The 20,226-nt window shown below is 36.7% G+C and overlaps 2 protein-coding genes across 3 annotated transcripts; both read right to left on the bottom strand.

Moving 5' to 3' along the window:
• Window positions 1-2,350: 2,350 nt before the first annotated feature.
• On the bottom strand, window positions 2,351-16,759 carry LOC110661111 (KH domain-containing protein At4g18375). Of its 2 annotated transcripts, none has more exons than XM_021819674.2 (8): window positions 16,597-16,759; window positions 14,928-15,598; window positions 6,487-6,957; window positions 6,128-6,373; window positions 5,783-5,995; window positions 3,951-4,006; window positions 3,775-3,868; window positions 2,351-3,064 (listed from the first exon to the last, which is right to left on the bottom strand). In XM_021819674.2, the coding sequence occupies exons 2-8, from the start codon at window positions 15,555-15,557 to the stop codon at window positions 2,684-2,686; spliced, it is 2,091 nt and encodes a 696-aa protein (XP_021675366.2). In that variant the 5' UTR covers window positions 15,558-15,598; window positions 16,597-16,759; the 3' UTR covers window positions 2,351-2,683. The 2 variants fall into 2 exon arrangements, with proteins under 2 accessions (XP_021675366.2, XP_058009335.1); XM_058153352.1 differs by lacking the exon at window positions 16,597-16,759 and adding an exon at window positions 16,375-16,584.
• Window positions 16,760-18,361: 1,602 nt separating this feature from the next.
• On the bottom strand, window positions 18,362-19,771 carry LOC110661113 (LOB domain-containing protein 41). Its single transcript, XM_058153351.1, has 2 exons — window positions 19,402-19,771; window positions 18,362-19,283 (listed from the first exon to the last, which is right to left on the bottom strand). Exons 1-2 carry the CDS (start codon window positions 19,589-19,591, stop codon window positions 18,583-18,585), a joined length of 891 nt encoding a protein of 296 aa, XP_058009334.1. The 5' UTR covers window positions 19,592-19,771; the 3' UTR covers window positions 18,362-18,582.
• Window positions 19,772-20,226: the final 455 nt, after the last annotated feature.

Genomic DNA, 20,226 nt, shown 5'->3' with positions numbered 1-20,226 from the left:
AGGAGGGAAAAGGAGAAAGGAGACTCTGAAATCCACGAACACCGAGATTCGCAGAAGCCAAGAGGAAGAGCCGAGCCTGCACAGTGAAACTTGATGGATGACGAAGGCACTGCACTTTCCTTCCAAAAGAAAGTCAAAGCAACAATAACCAAATACGCTATGTTATGTTGCTCTTCTCGTTTTTTATTTTATTTTATTTTTTTTCCTTGGCCTGTTAAAGGTCAAATGCATGGCGGAATTAGAGGCCAGCAAGAGCCACTGTCGCAGAAAAATATAAAATAAAATAAAGTTGAGGAGCCTATTGTATTTGTTCTTATGGAAATTCATGCCGCGCCAGTTGGACTAGTACCGAACGCCTAATTTAAAACCTTTTTTTTTATATTTAAATTCAATTATTTTCATAATTTTAACATGGCCTTCATGATTTAAATTCTTAATTAAATAAATTTTAATTAATTAAAATAATAAATCATAATTGCTCATATTTATATACACCCTTAAAAAAGTTTAAGATCTCAATAGTTAAATATTTTTTGATTCATTCTCAATTATTATTCTCTACCTTTTTTTATATATTTCATAATTAAAATTGATAATTTCATTTATAAGATTTTTATTAAACTTTGATATTTAGTATAAATGGATGAATAATTTAGTGAAAATTTTTTTATTAATTTTTAACAATTTATGTTTTATTTGAATAATTATATTCATAATTCATGAATAAATTGCTAACTTATAAATTTTTTTCTTGAAATTTTAAGTTATTACTTTTCTAATTATGTGTATGTTTTGATTAAGAACTAATTAACAAAATTTTAAATTAATAAAATTAAAAAGTTAATATCATATAATGCATAGTTTATGAAAAGATACTTTTTAAATCCCATTAAAAATATCACTCATACTTTAAAAAATAATAATAATAAATTATAAAATCCTCACCTTCTAATGATAATTTCTGGTTTGGGCACTAAACCCATGTAATGAAAAGGTGGATTACCATTCCAATGGTCATTAGATATCTGCATGACTCACAGATTTCAAATCACAGTGACTGATGAGTTCCTAAGTGACATGGTGACAGCATTATCACCTCTACAGTTGGTTACACTTGCAAGATCTAAATTGGGCCTCTGTCAATTTGGGTTGTTGTTGGGCACTCAAATACCGTGGACAAGTGGGGAATTGGATAAACAAAACCTTGAACTACTTTGTGCGGACAAATTTGATTGCATGGTGTTATGGGGGCACTGAATTTACAAATATTCAAATGTTCACTCAAACCATGAGATGGTGATGCTTCCAGTGGTGATATAGGGATTAGATATGCTACTTTGTGATTGACCAGGTATGAACAACACAGCTGTAGAAATCCTTTTGTGGATAATATTGGGGGACTATATTGGATGATAAGGCAAACAATACATTTATACAGGGGACTTTTGCCACAGAAGTCAACTCCAATTTCCTCATAAAAGTGGCCAAGTTGATGATGCACTTCTTATTGAAGATAGGACATAACCAGCTACATAACATGACTCTTTCTAGTTACTAATAATTGGTCTTTGTACTTATAATGAGCCTTTATCCTTTCAATTTGATTATTGCATACCTAAGATGAAGCATATCCACATATAAAGCAAAGTAATTTGTACTTTTTAGTGCAAATGAAATGCTATTTTATTTGCCAAACAAGACACACCTTAACCCTAACATGTTAATTACAACTAAAATTGGCCAAAACTAAAGTGCATTTGCAAATGCAATGTAAACAATGAAATATAACCCAAACCAACAATGGTGGGAGTTGCACTTGGTACCAAGGCCTCAACCTTGTTTAGTTTTATCACTGGACCAAGGCTTCATTGGCCGAATGCCCTCACCTTCAATCCCACCAAGGAAAACCATTTACCATTGGCTACCAGTTGTTTAGTTGCAGAAATGTACATAAAAATACTTAAATTATGGCATGTACTTCTAAATTTGGCACTAAATTCTATTCTTATTTCCAGATAGTACCAATACTTTGTGCTTGCAAGTTATGGGATTAAAAATCTTGCTCTTTGTCAGCTAACTGTATTAAATATACAACTGTGGACAACACAAAATAAATAAATAACGACCCTGGAACTATGAAAATAAATTTTCTAACCTTCATTTATACAAGAAACTTGCTGATAAATCTCTCAAATTAGGAACCTGTGACGCTTGATTAATGAAAATTCTCATTTATCATTAGGAAAATTATTCAGATGAAAATAGGTCGTACGCATTATTTCCATCTGATGTGATGTTGGAAATTTGTACCTAGCTACACCTAATCACTCAACTGTATGACTACAAATCGTTCAATAAGAAAGAAAGATCAAACTAATAATTACATGGAGTTCCAACGGATACTACATCAGTTATTCAGTTGTGCAAAACAACAAATTTTGAATTCTCTACACAGATCTACTAGTATCAGAAGAATCTTTGTATATTCCTCTAACTTTGAGAAGATGTTTACAATTTGCACAAGCATGGCACAGCCACAAATTTTCCTTCGCCTGTAAGAGCCAAAGACAAATGCTCGCATTAAATGACCTATACTTTCATCCTGTCCTGTTGGTAGGCTGATCCACCAGTTACACTTAAGAACCTGAAAGCAAACTATGGTACAAAAATTCGCAAATTGCAGTCAGTAGTGATATGCGCCCTGCTGCGCACTAATGTTTTGGAAGGTAGCCTGGGAAGCATTGGTGTTGGTGTAGACACCTTGCTTAGAAGTCAGCGAATAGGGGCTTTGCTGCATATTCATGTTTTGATATGGGCTGTGCTGAACATTCACGCTTTGATAGGTGCTCCTCTGAGCACCCACATTCTGGCAGGAGCTTTGCTGTGCAGTCATGTTGTTTTGGTAGGAAACTTGTTGGGAATTCATGTTCTGTCCAGAAGAAGCCACAAAGGTTTGGAGAAAGCTTTGTGCAGCATTCAGACACTCAGAAGATCGACGCAATTCAACAACATTTTCAGGGCCACCAGTCGGAGGATCTTGGAGCTTTACCCTTGTTCCAGCAACCTAAAATTTACAGAAAAATGCTATAACAATCTTGCAACAAACAAAAATTTCAAAATATTGTCTATTAGTAGTAATACAATGTAAAAAGTGATTCAAACCTCCAGACATACTCTGAAACTCCTTTTAATATAGGCCAATTTCATCAAATGATTCAATTTTGTTTCTTATTATGTTGGAAGGCCAGAAATGGAGCTATTACCCGTCAACCGTTCTTTTCTAATATACGAGCAAAAGGAATTATGGGATTAAATTAGTAGAACACAGGATAAATACCAATCATTAACTAGTCATGGGAGCGCCACGATATTATTTCATGATATGTAAAATCTCCATCTCCCAGCAACAAACTTGACCAAGGGGTGTTTGTCTCAATTATCAGAGAGCGGCTGAAAGCTATCTGGTTAATAATATGATAAAACTACATTATGTTTTTAAAAAATAATAATAATTTGTCCTTTATATTCATTGACATATTAATACTAATCACTGACAACGCTTTATCACGTGATTGATTACAATTATCTAATTCAAATGATCCCTGAAGGTGTAATTTGAGGAAATTTTTATCTTGGGAAATCCAGAGACATTCTCTGGAAGACCAATGTCGGGTTACGTCCAGAACATCAGTAAAATAATTATACTGCCAACTGATAATGGTATTATACACACATACACACACAAAACAGAACCTAAATATTTTAATGGCTTACCTCACCAACATTTGAAATCCCCCCAGCCCCTAAAACAGAACTGACTCCATTATTTGAAATACTAGCCTCCAGAGCACTGTTCACATTATAGTATCTGGAATTGAAGACAACAACAAAGAACTTGGTCATAGTATTCAATGATAAGGTCATTATAAAAGTTAAAATAGCAACAGTACCCAATAGCAGCCGGAGGAACTGGATAATTTCGAGGCTCATAATCCTGTCCACCATCCTTCACAAATGCATAAAGAGTGACTATCATGGTCAAAGCATACCTTTGCAACAAGCATTGAAATAAATAAATAAACCCAAATGCAATTTGTTAAAGAATGAAGCTTGTGCATCTAAACATCAGAAACCACTAACTTATAATTGAAAAACGAGAATGCCAATATTAACTATCAATTATAACACATTTTACCACATCAAACCCAAATGATATTCTCTTCCCTTTGTGCATGGCTGATGTTATCACCCACACTAACCATTTGTAAACTCTGGATTGAGTACATTTTACACTTAATTCAACCGAAAGCGTCAATATAAACTAATGGAAACAGAGATCGCTCCAACAAAATGTCAAAAAATCATGTCAGCATTGCACATTGGCATAACCTCCAAGCCACTTTTCTAACAATCAAATGCTCTAAACTTCTTTCATAAAATCATCTAATGTCCCTAACATATCAATTTTTCCTAAAAAGTGCCAATAAGTTAATTCCTAATAAGTGTTGTTAAAGGCAACAAAAGGCGCCAGGCGAGGCAACTTGAAGGAGGCACGCACCCGAGAATGCTGAGGCGATGGGCACCAGGCAACCAAGGCAACGCCTGATTAGAGAAACGTCCACGTTTCCCTTTTTTCTTAAACAGCATAAAAATAATAATAAAAAAGAACCCTAAACTCACGCCACCAGCAGACTTGGAGAATGCCACCAAACCAGGTATTTTTCCTTCCTCTCTCTCTCTCTCTCTCTCTCTCTCTCTCTCTCACCTGCGTTTTCTTCTCACCAGCAAACTTGGAGAAAGCCATTTTTTCTCTCCTCTCCTACTTATGTTCCTGCTTATTTTTTCCTTCTCTCCTCCTCCTCTCTTCTCTTAAAGACAGCCACGCCATTTTTATCAAGCAGTAGCACTTTTTTTTTTTTTTTAATTTGTTGTTTCATATTGTTTATTATATGGGGATTGTGATATGTATTTTGTTAATGTCAATTGTGATATGATTTTTATTAACTGGGTATTGTGAATCTCATTTAGAATGGTTATTTAATGTTCTTTTTTACTTATTAAACTAGTTAAAAGTATAAATTTTTATGTTAATATATATATATATATATATATATATATATATATATATATATAATTTAGGCAATGGCGCCTCGCCATTTTAAAAAAGCCCTCGCCTCACCTCTAGCCTCTCGCCTAAGGCCATTTGATATCCTATCGCCTTAATGTTGCCTTTCGCCTTAATAACACAGTCTCTTACAGATCATGATGACTTGGCCATTTTGGTCCCATATCCCACACCAATCACTGAGCACCACATGATGCACACACGCTCCAATGCTTCAGCACAAAGAAATTCTTAAGGGTCACTGTTCAATGCACATGCATGCACACACACATGTAGAGAGAGAGAGAGAGAGAGAGAGAGAGAGAGAGAGAGAGAGAGAGAGCATGCATCATATTTTCTACAAAAAGAATATGCAACGTAGATAACATGGCAATAAATGTACAATACTAATTTATTGGAGAAGAAAAAGGAACAGCACATATGACAAATCATCCTTGTGACACTTGGGAATGCCGCACATGTTGAACCATTATCTCTAATTCAACAACAGAACCCCAAAATTTTATCTAAAACTACAAGATAACTGCAAACTCAAACATAGTAGTACAGCTACAAAACCATACTCTATGTTACTAACACTAAACAAGTAATTGCACAGTGATTGAATAACAAGTACTTCAACCAGAAGCAAGGTAAAATGAGAGGGGGAAAAATTACCCTAAGAGGCTTGTATCCACCAGAACTACTAGCTCCCATTATACCAGAAGGTGGGGGCCCTCTACCTGGCAAACTTTGTGTGGCTCGATATTCATGGACAGGTCCCACAGGCCCGGGTTCCACTCCAGCATTTGCATCTCGCAATGTTCTAACTCTTAGTCTTGATGCAATCTCTGCCAAAGCATCCTTGGCAACAGCAATGTTTCCAGATATCTAAAATAACCAAAAGTAAGATACGATCAAAACTCCAAATAATAGCCCAGAAAGAAAATTAAATGATCAAACATCACCAATAAAACTAAGTAAAAGATATAAACTGTAAAATGTCTCTCTTGACCACTTCACCTGTACAAGCTCTTCATCTTCAGATGCACACTTAGGCTTATCATCCTTGGAGTAAACACGAATATCTGCCTGGGTTCTCCTTCTCATTTCATTGATAACTTGACCTCCTTGTCCAAGGATACAGCCAACCTTAATTGATGGAACTATAAGTCTTGTAGTTATTGTGCTTTTCTCTGAGAATTCACTTGTTTTATTCTGAAGCTGAAGAATTGCATCAATTGTTTGTGATCTTGGGTTCCACAGAGCCTGAAACAATATCAGTAAAATAATTTACATAAGTATATTAGCAGCCCAACAATCTTAGGCAACATAAACAACTAGCAAGCAAAGAGTTTATAACATTTGAAAGCCGGGCAGACCTCACAAGCAGAGACCCGAATCACACGTTCGTCTGACTCTGCTGAGGCATCCTCAACATGAATGCTAGCACCTGTCTCCTGCTGAACCAGTTTTACATTAGAACCTCCTTTCCCAATTACCCCACCAATTTTCCCTGCAGAGCATAAAATTTTCATAGAAAACTCAGCTGAATGTTCCCCACCATGTCCTGAAGTAGCACCATTAAAGCCATCTGGCCTAAATCCTGTGGGCTGACTGCCATATCCCCCCATCCATGGCCTGGGAGGCAAATTTTGGGAAGAAGAATTCCAATGATGCCACATTGGATTTCCTGGTGGACGCATATTTGTCATGGGACCACCAGGAGGATGAAAATTTTGGCCACTGTAAGGCATAGGCACACTTGGAGGTTTGTCTTTTCGGGGATTTTGATGCAATAGAGTGGATACTTCATATAGAGCCCTCTTTGCCAAATCAGGCTTTGCAGATATCTGAAACAAATCGTCCAAAATTAGACTCTAGCTTGGGGGTCACAGGAAAATTACATTTTTCTTCCAGGACAGGTTTTTAAAAAAGAAAGTGAAGAAAGCCACAAGCAACATAAACTTAGAAACTATCACACAAAAGCATAACTACATTTCCGTAGAACAACATCATAGCATCCAATTCATTAATGCAGCATGCCAGCATCACATTTATATTCACAATGTGTATTTGTGCACCTTACTGGCAGAAGAGGATGCACATACATACAAATGTTCAAAACAAGCAAGCAGAAGCAATCCTTTAAAATTTTTAGTCAACCAGCAGTGGGCACAACAAAATTCATGCAGACAGATAGTCTCCCTATTAAATAGATTGAGTAAGTTCTAACTTCCTAGGCATTAATTAGGTGAAATCCTTTATCCACCAAACTACTCTAGCTTGATGAGAATCCATATTTAATTTTAACTAAGGCCCAGGACACATTACTGCAAGGATAGCACATCTAGCAATGTCGCAGGGGTAACCCTACTTAAAAGTCCATGCTAACTAACATTGGCCATAGAAGGGTGAGAGATTAAGCACCTGAAAACATGGGTAATTTATACCAAAGAATATCAGGAAATATCCAATCTTTCTTCTATAAAGGCATCGAAAAGAATAGAGAAACAACAAGGAGAAACAAAAGAAGATGGTAAAGAAAAAAGATAGATCAAAACATATAACACTATTGGTCCTTCAGAACTACTCTTCTTTTTCCTAACCGCTAGATAATTCTTCCAGCACTCAATATAACAATGCCATGAGCAAAGGTCACTCCACCCACCTATTCCATATGACTGCTCCTATCCTTTGCATCCACCATCTTAACAAAGGTATGCTTGGATCTTCCAGGTCTGTTCACATTTGGGCACATATCTCTCAAACTTGAGCCTAGAAAGTTCCATCCAATACATAGTCCATCAGTCAAACAGATCATGTCAGCTCACTTGGAAAATTGGGTCATCATGTCTTTGGCACTTAAATGCCAGGCCAGCACCTATTTAAGCTGCTCACAAGAAGCAAGCAAACAACCAGGGAAGACTTAACAAGAGGACATGCATTCCACCATGCTGATTCACAAGGTGAAGCTCAAGTAAGAAATCCAGTATTTGCTTTGAAATCAGTAGAAAGAATAAAGATGTCAATAACAAAGGTCTTAATCGTGGAGTCAACAACACCATAATCCACTAGGCGACACGATCATATCAAATTCAATTCATCACTTTCAGATCACATATGTAGTTTCACTTAACCAACTTCCACTTACAGCACTCATATACATGATATAATGATACTACCTCATTCAATTGTTAGCATAAGTATAAAAACAAATTAAAGTGAAAAGAAAAAAGTGAACCATTGGGCAAAGTATCCCACACTTGTGGGCTTCAGGGAGGGTTGATGTACACAGTCTTTACCCTGATTTTCAAAGTTTGTTTCCATGGCTCGAACCCAAGACCTCCAAGTCACAAATGGAGTAATAAAAAAATTTCATGAATGCTGATAGCCTTCCAGGCTAATGTTTTGAAGTGTCCTTGGTATCCCAAGTCCTGGCCTTCCCTTGTGTAGAGTGAAAGTGGTGGCCAATTTGCTTACAATACTGCGAAAGAATATTTCCCCTAAGTAATAGATGGAAGCTCTTCTTTAATTCATTATACTGCAGTCAGAATCAGAAGTTACAAAGACAAAGATGTGATTTACAAAACTAGGATATTCCTCTATAGAAGCTATTTAACACTCAGAATTACTAAAAGAGTAGTGCTCCAAATGGAAGAGTGATACCAAGAATTTATGGCGGCATAAACTGTAACAAGAAAGTTAAACATATACCCAGAGCATTGTATCTTTTGCAACCCCCCCACCACAACCGCAAACCTAATTAAACAGAAATTACTCTCATTACACAGACCCAAACCATTGGCAAGTAGTCTCCAGAAGGCACAGCCAGAAATCCCAAATTTGGCTCACAGCTGGCAAGTAAATTATGCAATTACTTTGTCAAAAAAAGGTTGTCAGGTGACATAATGGACTACAGACTAAGACTCTACCTAAGAACACAACAAGACCACAACTCTTTAATAAGAGTCAAATTCTCCAATTTGGGAACAGCCTTTCAGAGAGACTCAGTCTCAAGCAGAACATAAATGCCAGTTCTGAATCCTACCACTCAAATTATACTCAATGGACGAAGGAACATTAAGTCAGAACAAGACCCCAAATTAGAACAGCACATTTACAATAAGTGAAAATGAGCGAGCAAAACTTCCCCACCTCTATTCCAGGCAGCATAACAAGATACCTTCTCCAACATCCTCCCTCATGATTGTCTTTTGTACGTGAGCTCATAAGGGATACAAAGCCCTCAAAATTTAGAAATGCATCTATTGGCAAATCTCACAATGAAAATCAATTTAACATTTGCTTTGGTAGAGTTCAAAAAATAAAATAAGCTTTTCATGTCAAATTAACCACATTGAACCAGATGAGGGGGAGGGTCACGGGTCAAAGGTTGACAAGAACTAAACTAGACTTGAATGAGATTGAATTAAATGTACATTTAATAATTTTTACACAAAATATATTAAAATTGGAAATTCCAACTAACATTAAAGATAAGTTCAACTAAATTACAATAAGTTAAATTTTAATTGACTTCTTAAAATAATAAAATAACAATATTTTATAATACAATAAATAATTAAAAAAATTAGGGGATAGTAGGTGTTAAGATATGTGCCATAAATAGCTAGGATATGTGTATCTGTAGTGATTATGTGAATATATTTAGGTGCTAGAATCGTGGCTATAATTACGTATTTAATTAGGATTGTATTTCCTATTTAGTTGTCCTGTACATATTATAAATTGACACCATTGGCTTGAGGGAATAATCAAGCTCTTCAATCATTCTCAATATTCTTCTTTTGTTCTAGTTTCTCACATGGTATCAAAGCTCTCGATGAGTCTGATTTGAAATCTGAAACAAAGTCCTCATAGGGAGGAACTTTTCCTCTTTTTTCCCGGTCACTTTCTGGGTGTCCGTGGCTATCACAGTCTAGCCTAGTGGAATACCCAGCCCAGGATCGGCCTCTCCACTGACCGCCGGCGAAAGACTCCGGTACACGCACCTTCACGCGCTTCTTCCCGTCAACTCGCGGGCCTCAGGAGACCTCAACCACGCTGGTCCCGTCACCTGTTTCTCACTTTTTTGTCACTACCTCTTCATACAGTAGGCTTTTCTGACGTATTTCTGAAAAATATTTCAGTGTGCTTCTCTTGCCAATATGTATGAGATTGAGGAGTCCTCCAATACAGCCTCCAACACAGGTTCTGCGATTCTCACACCCATATCCAACACAGGTTCTGAGATTCTCAAATCCATATTTTCTTTTATTGGTAATTCATCAGCTATTACTACTGTTAAATTAGTAGGAAGTCAAAATTATATGTCTTAAGTTGCATCAGTGGAATTATGGTTTATAGGGCAGAGGTATGATGACCACTTGGTTAAAAATGCCATAGATATAGCTTTAACAAATAGAGCTAATTGGACTAAGATTGATGCTCAATTATGTAGTCTCTTGTGGCATTCTCTTGACCCAAAATTACTTAATATTTTTCAGTCTTGTAAAACCTATTGCAAAGTCTGGACTAAGGCGAAAATCTTATATACAAATGATGTGCAGCGTATTTATAAGGTAGTATCAAATATGATTCATCTGCAGCAAAATCAACAAGTTATGTCTAGTTATTTGGGACAAGTAGAATCACTGAAAGATGAATCAACAATTCTATCATGCCATGTACTGATAATATTTCTAAGCAACAGCGGGACAAGTTCTTCATGGTTTTGGCATTGATTGGGCTAAGACCTGACCTTGATTTTGTTAGAGACTAGATATTAACTAGTTCGGTTATTTCCACTCTAGAGGATGTGTCTGCCAGGCTTCTACGCATCTCACTCAATAAGAATAATTTCTCCGGAATTGAATCTTCAGTTTTAACTGCACAAAGTGGAAACCAACCGAGACAAGGTACTTATCAGAGAGGCAAGGGTAAAAGGCTCCATTGCACTTATTGTGATAAGAGTAATCACACTCGAGATACTAGTTGGGCCCTTCATGGTCGACCACCGCGGCCCATTCAGTCAAATAATGTGGGCCGATCAACTGCTCATATGGCTTAATCCGGTGAAAAATGGTATTCTTCTATTACCTGATGGAAAGGATCAGGTGTCAGATTCTATCCTATTAACTGGAGCTTATTACAAGGAGTATTTGCAATATCAAACAGCCAAACAACAATCTTCTAGCAGTGCTCATTCTGGTAATTCTTTTGCTTGTCTAACACAGTCTTCGCTCACTGGTCCATGGATCCTAGACTCTGGTGCTTCTGATCATATATCTGGTAACAAAAGTCTTTTCTCATCTCTAGTTTCTCCTCCAGTTTTGTCTAAAGTTACTTTGGCTAATGGTTTACAAACTTTAGTTAAGGGCATAGGAGAAATAAAAATCTTTCCATCTATTCCTTTAACGACAGTTTTGTTCACTCCAGAATGCCCATATAATTTAATCTTCATTAGCAAATTTACTAAAAATCTCAATTGTTCTGTCACCTTTATAGCTGACTCTGTTGTTGTGCAGGATCAAAGTACGGGGAAGATGATTGGAGTAGGATGTGAGTCGCAAGGGTTGTATCATCTTTCTACTTCAAATTCTCCTGTTGCTCTTGCCTCTACCACTTCCGTTGATCTTCTTCACAATCGTCTGGGTCATCCGAGTCTTACCAAATTGCAAAAATTAGTTCCAAGTCTTTCTAGTTTATCTTCTTTTGTCAACTTGGGAAACAGAGTCGTGTTTCCTTTCCCAAGCGAGTCAATAATAGGGCTAAGTCCATGTTTGAAATTATCCATTCAGACATTTGGAGTCCAAGTCGTGTCAGTTCAACTTTGGGATTTCATTATTTTGTTACTTTTGTTGATGATTATTCTCGTTGCACTTGGCTATTTTTAATGAAGACTCGTTCTGAATTATTCTCTATATTTCAAAAATTCTCTACTAAAATATGTAATCAATTTAGTGTTTCTATTAAAATACTTTGTAGTGACAATGCAAAAGAATATTTGTCTACTCCCTTTACTCATTTCTTATCTTCTCAGGGTATTACTCACCAAACTTCATGTGCTTATACCCCTCAACAAAATGGTGTTGCCAAACGAAAAAATCGTCATCTACTTGAGACTGCCCGCACTTTACTCATTCACCATAATGTTCCTCTTCGTTTTTTGGGAGATGTTATTCTTACTGCTTGTTAATTAATTAACCAAATGTCTTCTTCTGTTTTGCAGAATCAGAGTCCTCATTCCATTTTGTTTCCCAACCAAGATGCCCATCAGTTGTCCCGGCATGTATTTGGTTGTATTTGTTTTGTTCATGATCACACTTCTGGCAAAGACAAACTTCAACCCAAATCAATAAAATGTGTCTTTTTGGGATATTCTAGACTTCAAAAATGTTACAAATGCTACAATCCATTTACAAATAAATACTTGTCAGCTGATGTAACATTCTTTAAAATATCTCCCTATTTTTCCTTCTCAACACCACATCCAAGGTTTTTATTCCTATCGTCTTACCAGTTCCTACTCTTCCTCCCCCACCAATCAGTCCAACACCTCTACACGTCTACTCACGTTGTCATCATCCTCTCACTAACACTATTGATGCTCATTTGCTTGATACAGGTACAACACCGGCTCCTGGTGACTCTCGGCCTCCTTCTTCTTCACCTATTCCGGTCTCGCCTTCAACAGACAATGCTACTCCTCCCATTGCCATCCGAAAAGGTATTTGTTCATCTCGAAATCCTCATTCTATTTATAATTTTGTGAGTTATCATCGTTTGTCTCCTTCCTACTATACTTTTATCACCCCTTTGTCTAATGTATCTATACCTAAGACTGTTAGAGAAGCTTTGAAACATCCAGGATGGTGTAATGCAATAGTTGAAGGGATGACTACTCTCCATAACAATGGCACTTGAGATTTGGTGTCACTACCGAAGGGCAAATCTACTGTTGGCTGTCGATGGGTTTATACAGTCAAGGTGGAGCTTGATGGCCAAATTGATAGACTTAAAGCTCGTCTTGTTGCAAAGGGCTATACTCAGATCTTTAACCTCGATTACAGTGATACCTTCTCTCATGTAGCTAAGATTGCCTCGGTTTGCCTTCTTATTTCCTTAGCTGCCATCCATCACTGGCCACTTCATCAACTGAATGTCAAAAATGCCTTTTTACATGGCAAGCTGGCTGAGGAAGTTTATATGGAGCAACCACCAGAGATTGTTGCTCAAGGGGAGTCTGGTTTAGTGTGTCGCCTACAGCGTTCTTTATATGGCTTGAAACAATCTTTGAGAGCATGATTTGGATGGTTCAGTACTGTAGTTTAACAATTTGGAATGTCTCAGAGTGAAGTTGACCATTCAGTATTTTTCCACCATAATGGCCATGATAAGTGCATTTATCTCGTTGTTTATGTTGATGACAATGTTATTACAGGAAATAATCATGTTGGGATCTCAAAACTCAAACAACACTTGTCCAGTCATTTTCAGACTAAGGATCTTGGGAAGCTAAAGTATTTCTTGGGGATTGAAATGGTATAATCCAAGACAGGTATCGCCATTTATCAAAGGAAATATACTTTGGATATACTGACAGAGACGGGCATGTTAGACTGTAGACGCACAAATACTCCTATGGATCCAAATGTCAAACTTGTTAATGGACAGGAGGAGCCATTGGAGGATCCTGGTAGATACTGGAGATTGGTTGGAAAACTCAATTATCTTACAATGACACGCCCAGACATCTCATTTGCTGTAAGTGTGGTCAGTCAGTTCCTTCAAGCACCATATAGTAGTCATTGGGATGCAGTTATTCGGATACTCAAATATATTAAAGGAGCTCCAGGACAAGGCCTATTATATGAAGACAGGGGTCATTCACTGATTATTGGTTACTCAGATGCAGATTGGGCAGGTTCTCTTTCAGACAGACGGTCTACTTCAAGATATTGCATTATGATTAGAGGTAATTTGATTTCTTGGAAAAGTAAGAAGCAAGATGTGGTTGCTAGGTCAAGTGCAGAAGCAGAATATCGAGCTATGGCTCTGGCAACTTGTGAACTTATATGGTTGAAACAACTTCTCCAAGAGCTGAAGTATGGGGAACTTAAACAAATATAGCTAATCTGTGACAATCAAGCTGCACTTCACATTGCTTTTAATCCAGTGTTTCATGAGAGAATAAAACATATAGAGGTGGATTGTCATTTCATCAGACAAAAGATTGAATCTGGGTGTATTGCCACTAGCTTTGTTAGCTCAAATGACCAATTAGCAAATATCCTGACAAAATCTCTCAGAGGCTCTCGGATTGAATATATTTGTAACAAGCTTGAAGCATATGATTTGTACGCTCCAGCTTGAGGGGGAATGTTAAGACATGTACCATAAATAGCTAGAATATGTGTATCTGTAGTGATTGTGTGAATATATTTAGGTGCTAGAATCGTGGCTATAATTACGTATTTAATTAGGATTGTATATCCTATTTAGTTGTCCTGTACAGATTATAAATTGACACCATTGGCTTGAGGGAATAATCAAGCTCTTCAATCATTCTCAATATTCTTCTTTTGTTCTATTTTCTTACAGTAGGTAACAGAGTCATCTAACATTTTCAAAACTTTACCAGCTCACCCACTTCTATAATACAAATCCTGGAAGGCAAAAGTTTTAAATAGTAACCTATGCTTGCATTGGGAAAAGCAGAAAAGAAGAAAATGATCTGCTGTTAGGTGCACTCTGCACACAGATGCTATAAGATGAATTACAGTAAAACTTAAAGAACCAAAGGGAGTAGAGATATTACCTGAACCAATTCATCAGTGCTCACAGCACAACTCGGAAGATGATCTGCAGAAAGAACACGAATGCTTGCACCTGTCTCACTTCGCAATTTTTGGATGACATCTCCACGTTTGCCTAAAAGACATCCAACCATATTGTTTGGAACTAAAAGCCGTGCGGTGACAATAGTGTTCTCATTATCATCATCAGATGCCATTCCACCAAAAAGATCTTCCTCAACAATCCTTTCGTGAACTTTCATGAGAGCATCCTGAGCAGCACAATGAGGCTCCATAGTCTCCTGTTCATTCTCTACAGTTGAATCATCATCATTATTCTGGTTCCTTGAATTTTTTTCAGGAGAACTATATATAATAATTACTCTATCATCTGAACCAGGAACTGAATCAGCAACTGTAATCTTGGCTTGTGTCTCTTCCCTTAAGGCCTTTACTATGCTTCCACCCTTTCCAATGACACCCCCAATTTTTCGTGAAGGACAGAGTATTCGATAAACAGTATCGACACAATGTGAATTCCCTGAAGATTCTTCATGGCTAGAATTTGTCCATTTTCCTCTTCTATTGACCCCTTTCCGCTTGAATTGATTTTTTTGATGTTTCTTAAAAAATTTTCGCTTGTTCCCATCCATACTGCCACAGAAACTAAGAAGGAAGTGGCACCTGGTTTGTCCTGCAGAAACAACTTACTTTCATCATCTGAAAATCAAATGCATTAAAGTACAGAATTAATCCAGGTCTGAAATGAGCAAGAAACTAGCTCACCAACAGCCAGACTTATTCTTGTGGATATTAAACAAATAATGCAAGTGAAAATTTATAAGATAATCGTGCAAATCATGCTACTGTTATCACCTGTCAACATTATTTTTGGGGGGGAGAGAGGAGAATACAGAAAATGTATAGGCTAGTTATGATTTCATTATTACATCAAAGCATTGAGAACTAAGAAGGCAGAATTTACAAGAATCTCATAAGAGGAGATGGGGAAATTTTCAAATCCCGAAGTTTTGATGGTACACCAAAGAATATTCAAGTATCCTCCTAGCAACCAAAGCTACCATCAGAATGCTGAAGGTACATTCCTTAATCTACAATGTCCCCTTATGCTGATATTTGGCCATATTTCATAGTAATGATGCATCTATTCAGTATGGTATAGTACAAACTTCCTCATGTTCTAGACAACATCATCAGTCATCACCAACAAATTACACAAATTAGAATTACAAAGCTCACACAATATAAATGACAAAAGTCATGTAAAGTTAAGAAATGAATTTTGATAATCAGATGCGGGATCATGGGTTATAGATTTCCAAAAAAGCAACAAAAATAAATAAAAAGTAGATAAAAATACGCAGCAATAACACATTAAGAGTAACCGGGGAAAAAAATGAGCTAGAGTTAAATAATAACAAATTCAATTTGTCCACGTCTAGAAATCACCTGAAGAACACAAAGCAGTGCGAAGAGCAATAGAAATGGTTGATTAATCTCAAAATTTGGACCAATTGGCTCGTAATGAATAGGTTTTTCTCGGGAATAATCAGGAACACAAAAAACTATAAATTTTGGAAGAGAAATTATTCCAATGAGAGATAAATTAAGCTAAGAAATGAGCAAACAAAAAATTGTAGGGTTTTGAAGACCAGAAAAAGGAGAGAGAACCTGTAAGAGAGAGGCAGTGTGTATTTATGGCGAAGTCTGTGTTGTATTTGCTAGATTTGTGAGGGAGAGAGTTAATTGGCACTCGCCAGCAGCAGCAGAGAATAGAGATGCTCTCCAAGCCTCCATTTCCAAGGGAGAGGCGAGGGCTTTCACACTTCTTTTCCTATTTCCGTGAAATATAGGGGATGGGCTAACGTCATGGGCCTCATTCGTTGTTTTGCAATTAATTTCGGGATTTAGGCCCATATTATTATGAGATTAAAACCATATAATTTTTGCTGTAATTACTGATTCCCTTTTTCTTTGGAAAAATGTATATTAATTGAAATTTTATGATTTTTGTTATGGACAATTCTCTTATTTCAAATTAGTAAAAATATTTTAACTACATAAAAATTAAAAATTATATTATATATATTAACTTTTACTTTTAGTATAAAAATGAAAAGTAAGCACCGAACCTGAATTTATCAAATAATACACTTTCAATCACTCACTGAATCAAAGTTTGCAAAGCTTATATATATATATATATTATGAATTGAAAAAGCTTTGACTGTGTGTTTTAAAAAAGCAAAGCAAAAAACAGAATCTTAGTAATAAAGTGGTAAAACATATCCATAATGATTCAATGAATGGTCAAATAAAGGCAAAAGTGAAGGGGTGAAAGTAAAATATTAGGGGCTGAATATAATGTTAGAATTATCAAAGAAGCCATGAGTGGCATAATATTAGCAACAATAATTAATAAATTAATGGACCACACGAGATCACTTGCCTTAATTAGGTCATCCTAGCCACTTATTTTCTCACTAAACACACTGCTGAGATGTGTGAAGAATTTAAAGGCATCTACACATCACATGGTTTATGACATCATATTTTTCTAATTCTTAACTCAAGGGCCATGAAAAATATCATAAGTGTGCTTGATAATCTCTCCCCTACGCCTTTAGGAACTAAGGTCTACTAATTCTAGTACTAGAAGAAGCCAATTAGTACACGTTTAATACAAGAATATGTACGTAGCAAATGTAATTGAATATATTCACATAATCATTAAATTGTGAATGGTAAGTATTTATATGTCGTATGATATAAAATGTAATTAATTAGAACATTTTAGGATGCGTCAATTTGATTTAACATTTATTTGAAAAATAAAATATTTTTTATTAAAACGTTCAAAATCAACAATCAATTAGTTTCAACTATTCAATGGGACAAATTCCTAGCTAATACGATGCAGAACAGACCCAGAAAGCTTAGCTGCTGCTAAGGTTCTGAAACGGTGATAATATGCAGATCGTTTATGAACGATTAACAACAAAAATCGACATCAAAAGGACTTCTACTGATCCAACTCCAAGTCGCTTTCCCTTGCTAGTTCTTTAACCTTCTCTTTATTGTGCAGACATTAGACGACAGTACTTTATTAACAGGTGCAAGACATGCGCATGGAGGTGGCAGAACAATCCTGTGCACCTGACAGGCCTATGTTCAGTAACTCCGTTCGCCCAGCACTAGATTCCTTTTGCTGCTGATGTCTTTGTACCATTCCCAGTCCCAGGCTTAACGCTTGTTTTCCACTGTTAATATTCTCCTCTCCAGCCTTCCACCCATCGAGGATAAACAATCTTAAAGGCGCACGGTTTACATTCAAAATTGTAGATGGCATTTGATCAGATTAAAACAAAATCTAATATAATTAATACCTGAAAATTATTCCATGCAAATTATTCAAAATTGTTAACGTAAGTGACAGTTAAAAACAAGATTCTTCTATTGATTTACCATGTCTATTCATGTTCCACCAAATTTGTACACCGCTATTTTTTTACCACATAGGGTCCCAAAAAAATTTGTAAAAGCAAAGGCAAAATTAAAAGAACCGACTTCTCTTCTAAGCAAGAGCCGATGGATCGAGCTGCGCCGCCAAAACTGACCTTCTTACAGTAATTACATTTTTTTTATTTTTCTTTCATTTTAGTGCCAAGCTGGATAGACTAGTCCCAGCTCTATCTTACACGCGTTCTCATAAGACTCGAGTTTCCTTTTCTTCACTGGTACCACGTGACTTGCACGAGAGAAGGGCTCAAGCCCGAGGGTCAACTCCAGTCCAAGTCCAGCGATTTCCGTACTAACATGATCGTGGACACCCTCATTGCCCTTCGCGGCTGACTCCGGCTCGGCTCCGAACAGCAGCGGAGCCTCAGCCGTTTCCTCGGAGACCATGCTTTCCGTGTCTTTGCTCTCGCCTTCCACCATTGCCAACTCCGACAGGTGACTCACCGATGACTCGTGACTAATGGACCGAGTCAGCTCACCCCGTGCTGTTGTCTCCAACACGGAGCCGAACCCAACGCCACCACTTGGTTTGTTGTTATTACCAACTTTCAGCTTCACAACCCTCCTAACCCGGCAACGCGTCTTGACTCGGTTGGGATCTTTGGAAGCAGAAGAGTTTTCATCCTTGGACACGTGACGGATATCGTAAGCCTTCAACGGAGGTCCATGGCCATTGGCCGCCGCTTCAGAGTTGATCGGAGTGATCGGAGTTCCTTTTAGAACGGCTTCGACGGCGGCTTGGCAGAGCTGCCAGCTCCCGGACCACAACAACCCAACAGACCCATAAATCGGATTCACTATCCTCCCACAAGCCTCATAAAGCAGAGACCTGAAAATCGCTGCAACCAAAAGAAAGAAAAACAAGGTCATTTCATTATCTCCAAGTTCTTCAACAGCCGAAAATAATCATTGAAAAAAACAAAACAATCGTGATGATGATGATGATCAGAGACTAACCAGGACGAAGATGTTCAGGGCCAGCGTAGATGAGGTTCATAAGTCCAGCACGGCCATAAAACTTGGCAAGGAAGACAGTGGCGTTGGCTTGGGACTCAGGGCTCTTGATCCACTGCAAGCAAGGTCTGATACTGCAATTATCACTGCAGCCCTTTCGCAGAACTCGACATCCATTACAACTCATTCGCATTTTGGAAGAAAAGAATTAAGGAAATGAGAGAGATGGTGGGGTTTGGAGGAGGAAAGAAAAGAGAGATGAGTGGGTATTTAAGAGGAACGGAATAGAGAGAGATTTGGGTAGGAGCCGCTGGGTTTAGGGGTACAGGGTACGCAACTTGTTTTTATCACCAAAATACTGGTTTCCAAATTCAAGGAGATCGGAGTTTTGTACAAAACTTTTTAGCTTTCATAAAATAATAAGATCTCCACGTATTAACACATATTTAATAATGTCGGAAGGTCTTCCATTCAAATATTAATAATTATATTAAATATATATATTTTTATTAATAAAATTAACTAAATATAAATACATGACCACATTAAAATATTAGGACAAAATTTAAACATTAAATCTCTGAATAATTCTTCTTATCACATCAAAATTAACTCGTGTTTTAAGTAAATAAAGGAAATAAAAATTTATTATTATTTATATAATTAAATTTTATATATATATATATATATATTATTTTATAAATTTATATAAAGTTATACATAGTTTTAATAAAATGATTATTTTATAAAACTTATGAAATTAATAAAAATGCACTTTTTATAAAATACAAGCATAGTATTTTTATAAAAAAAATGGTTTTTGAATTA

The sequence above is a fragment of the Hevea brasiliensis genome, chromosome 9 (genome assembly GCF_030052815.1).
Source record: "Hevea brasiliensis isolate MT/VB/25A 57/8 chromosome 9, ASM3005281v1, whole genome shotgun sequence".
NCBI lineage: Eukaryota > Viridiplantae > Streptophyta > Magnoliopsida > Malpighiales > Euphorbiaceae > Hevea > Hevea brasiliensis.
Note: the sequence above shows the minus strand (reverse complement) of the source record. Positions and strands in the feature narration are given on the sequence as shown.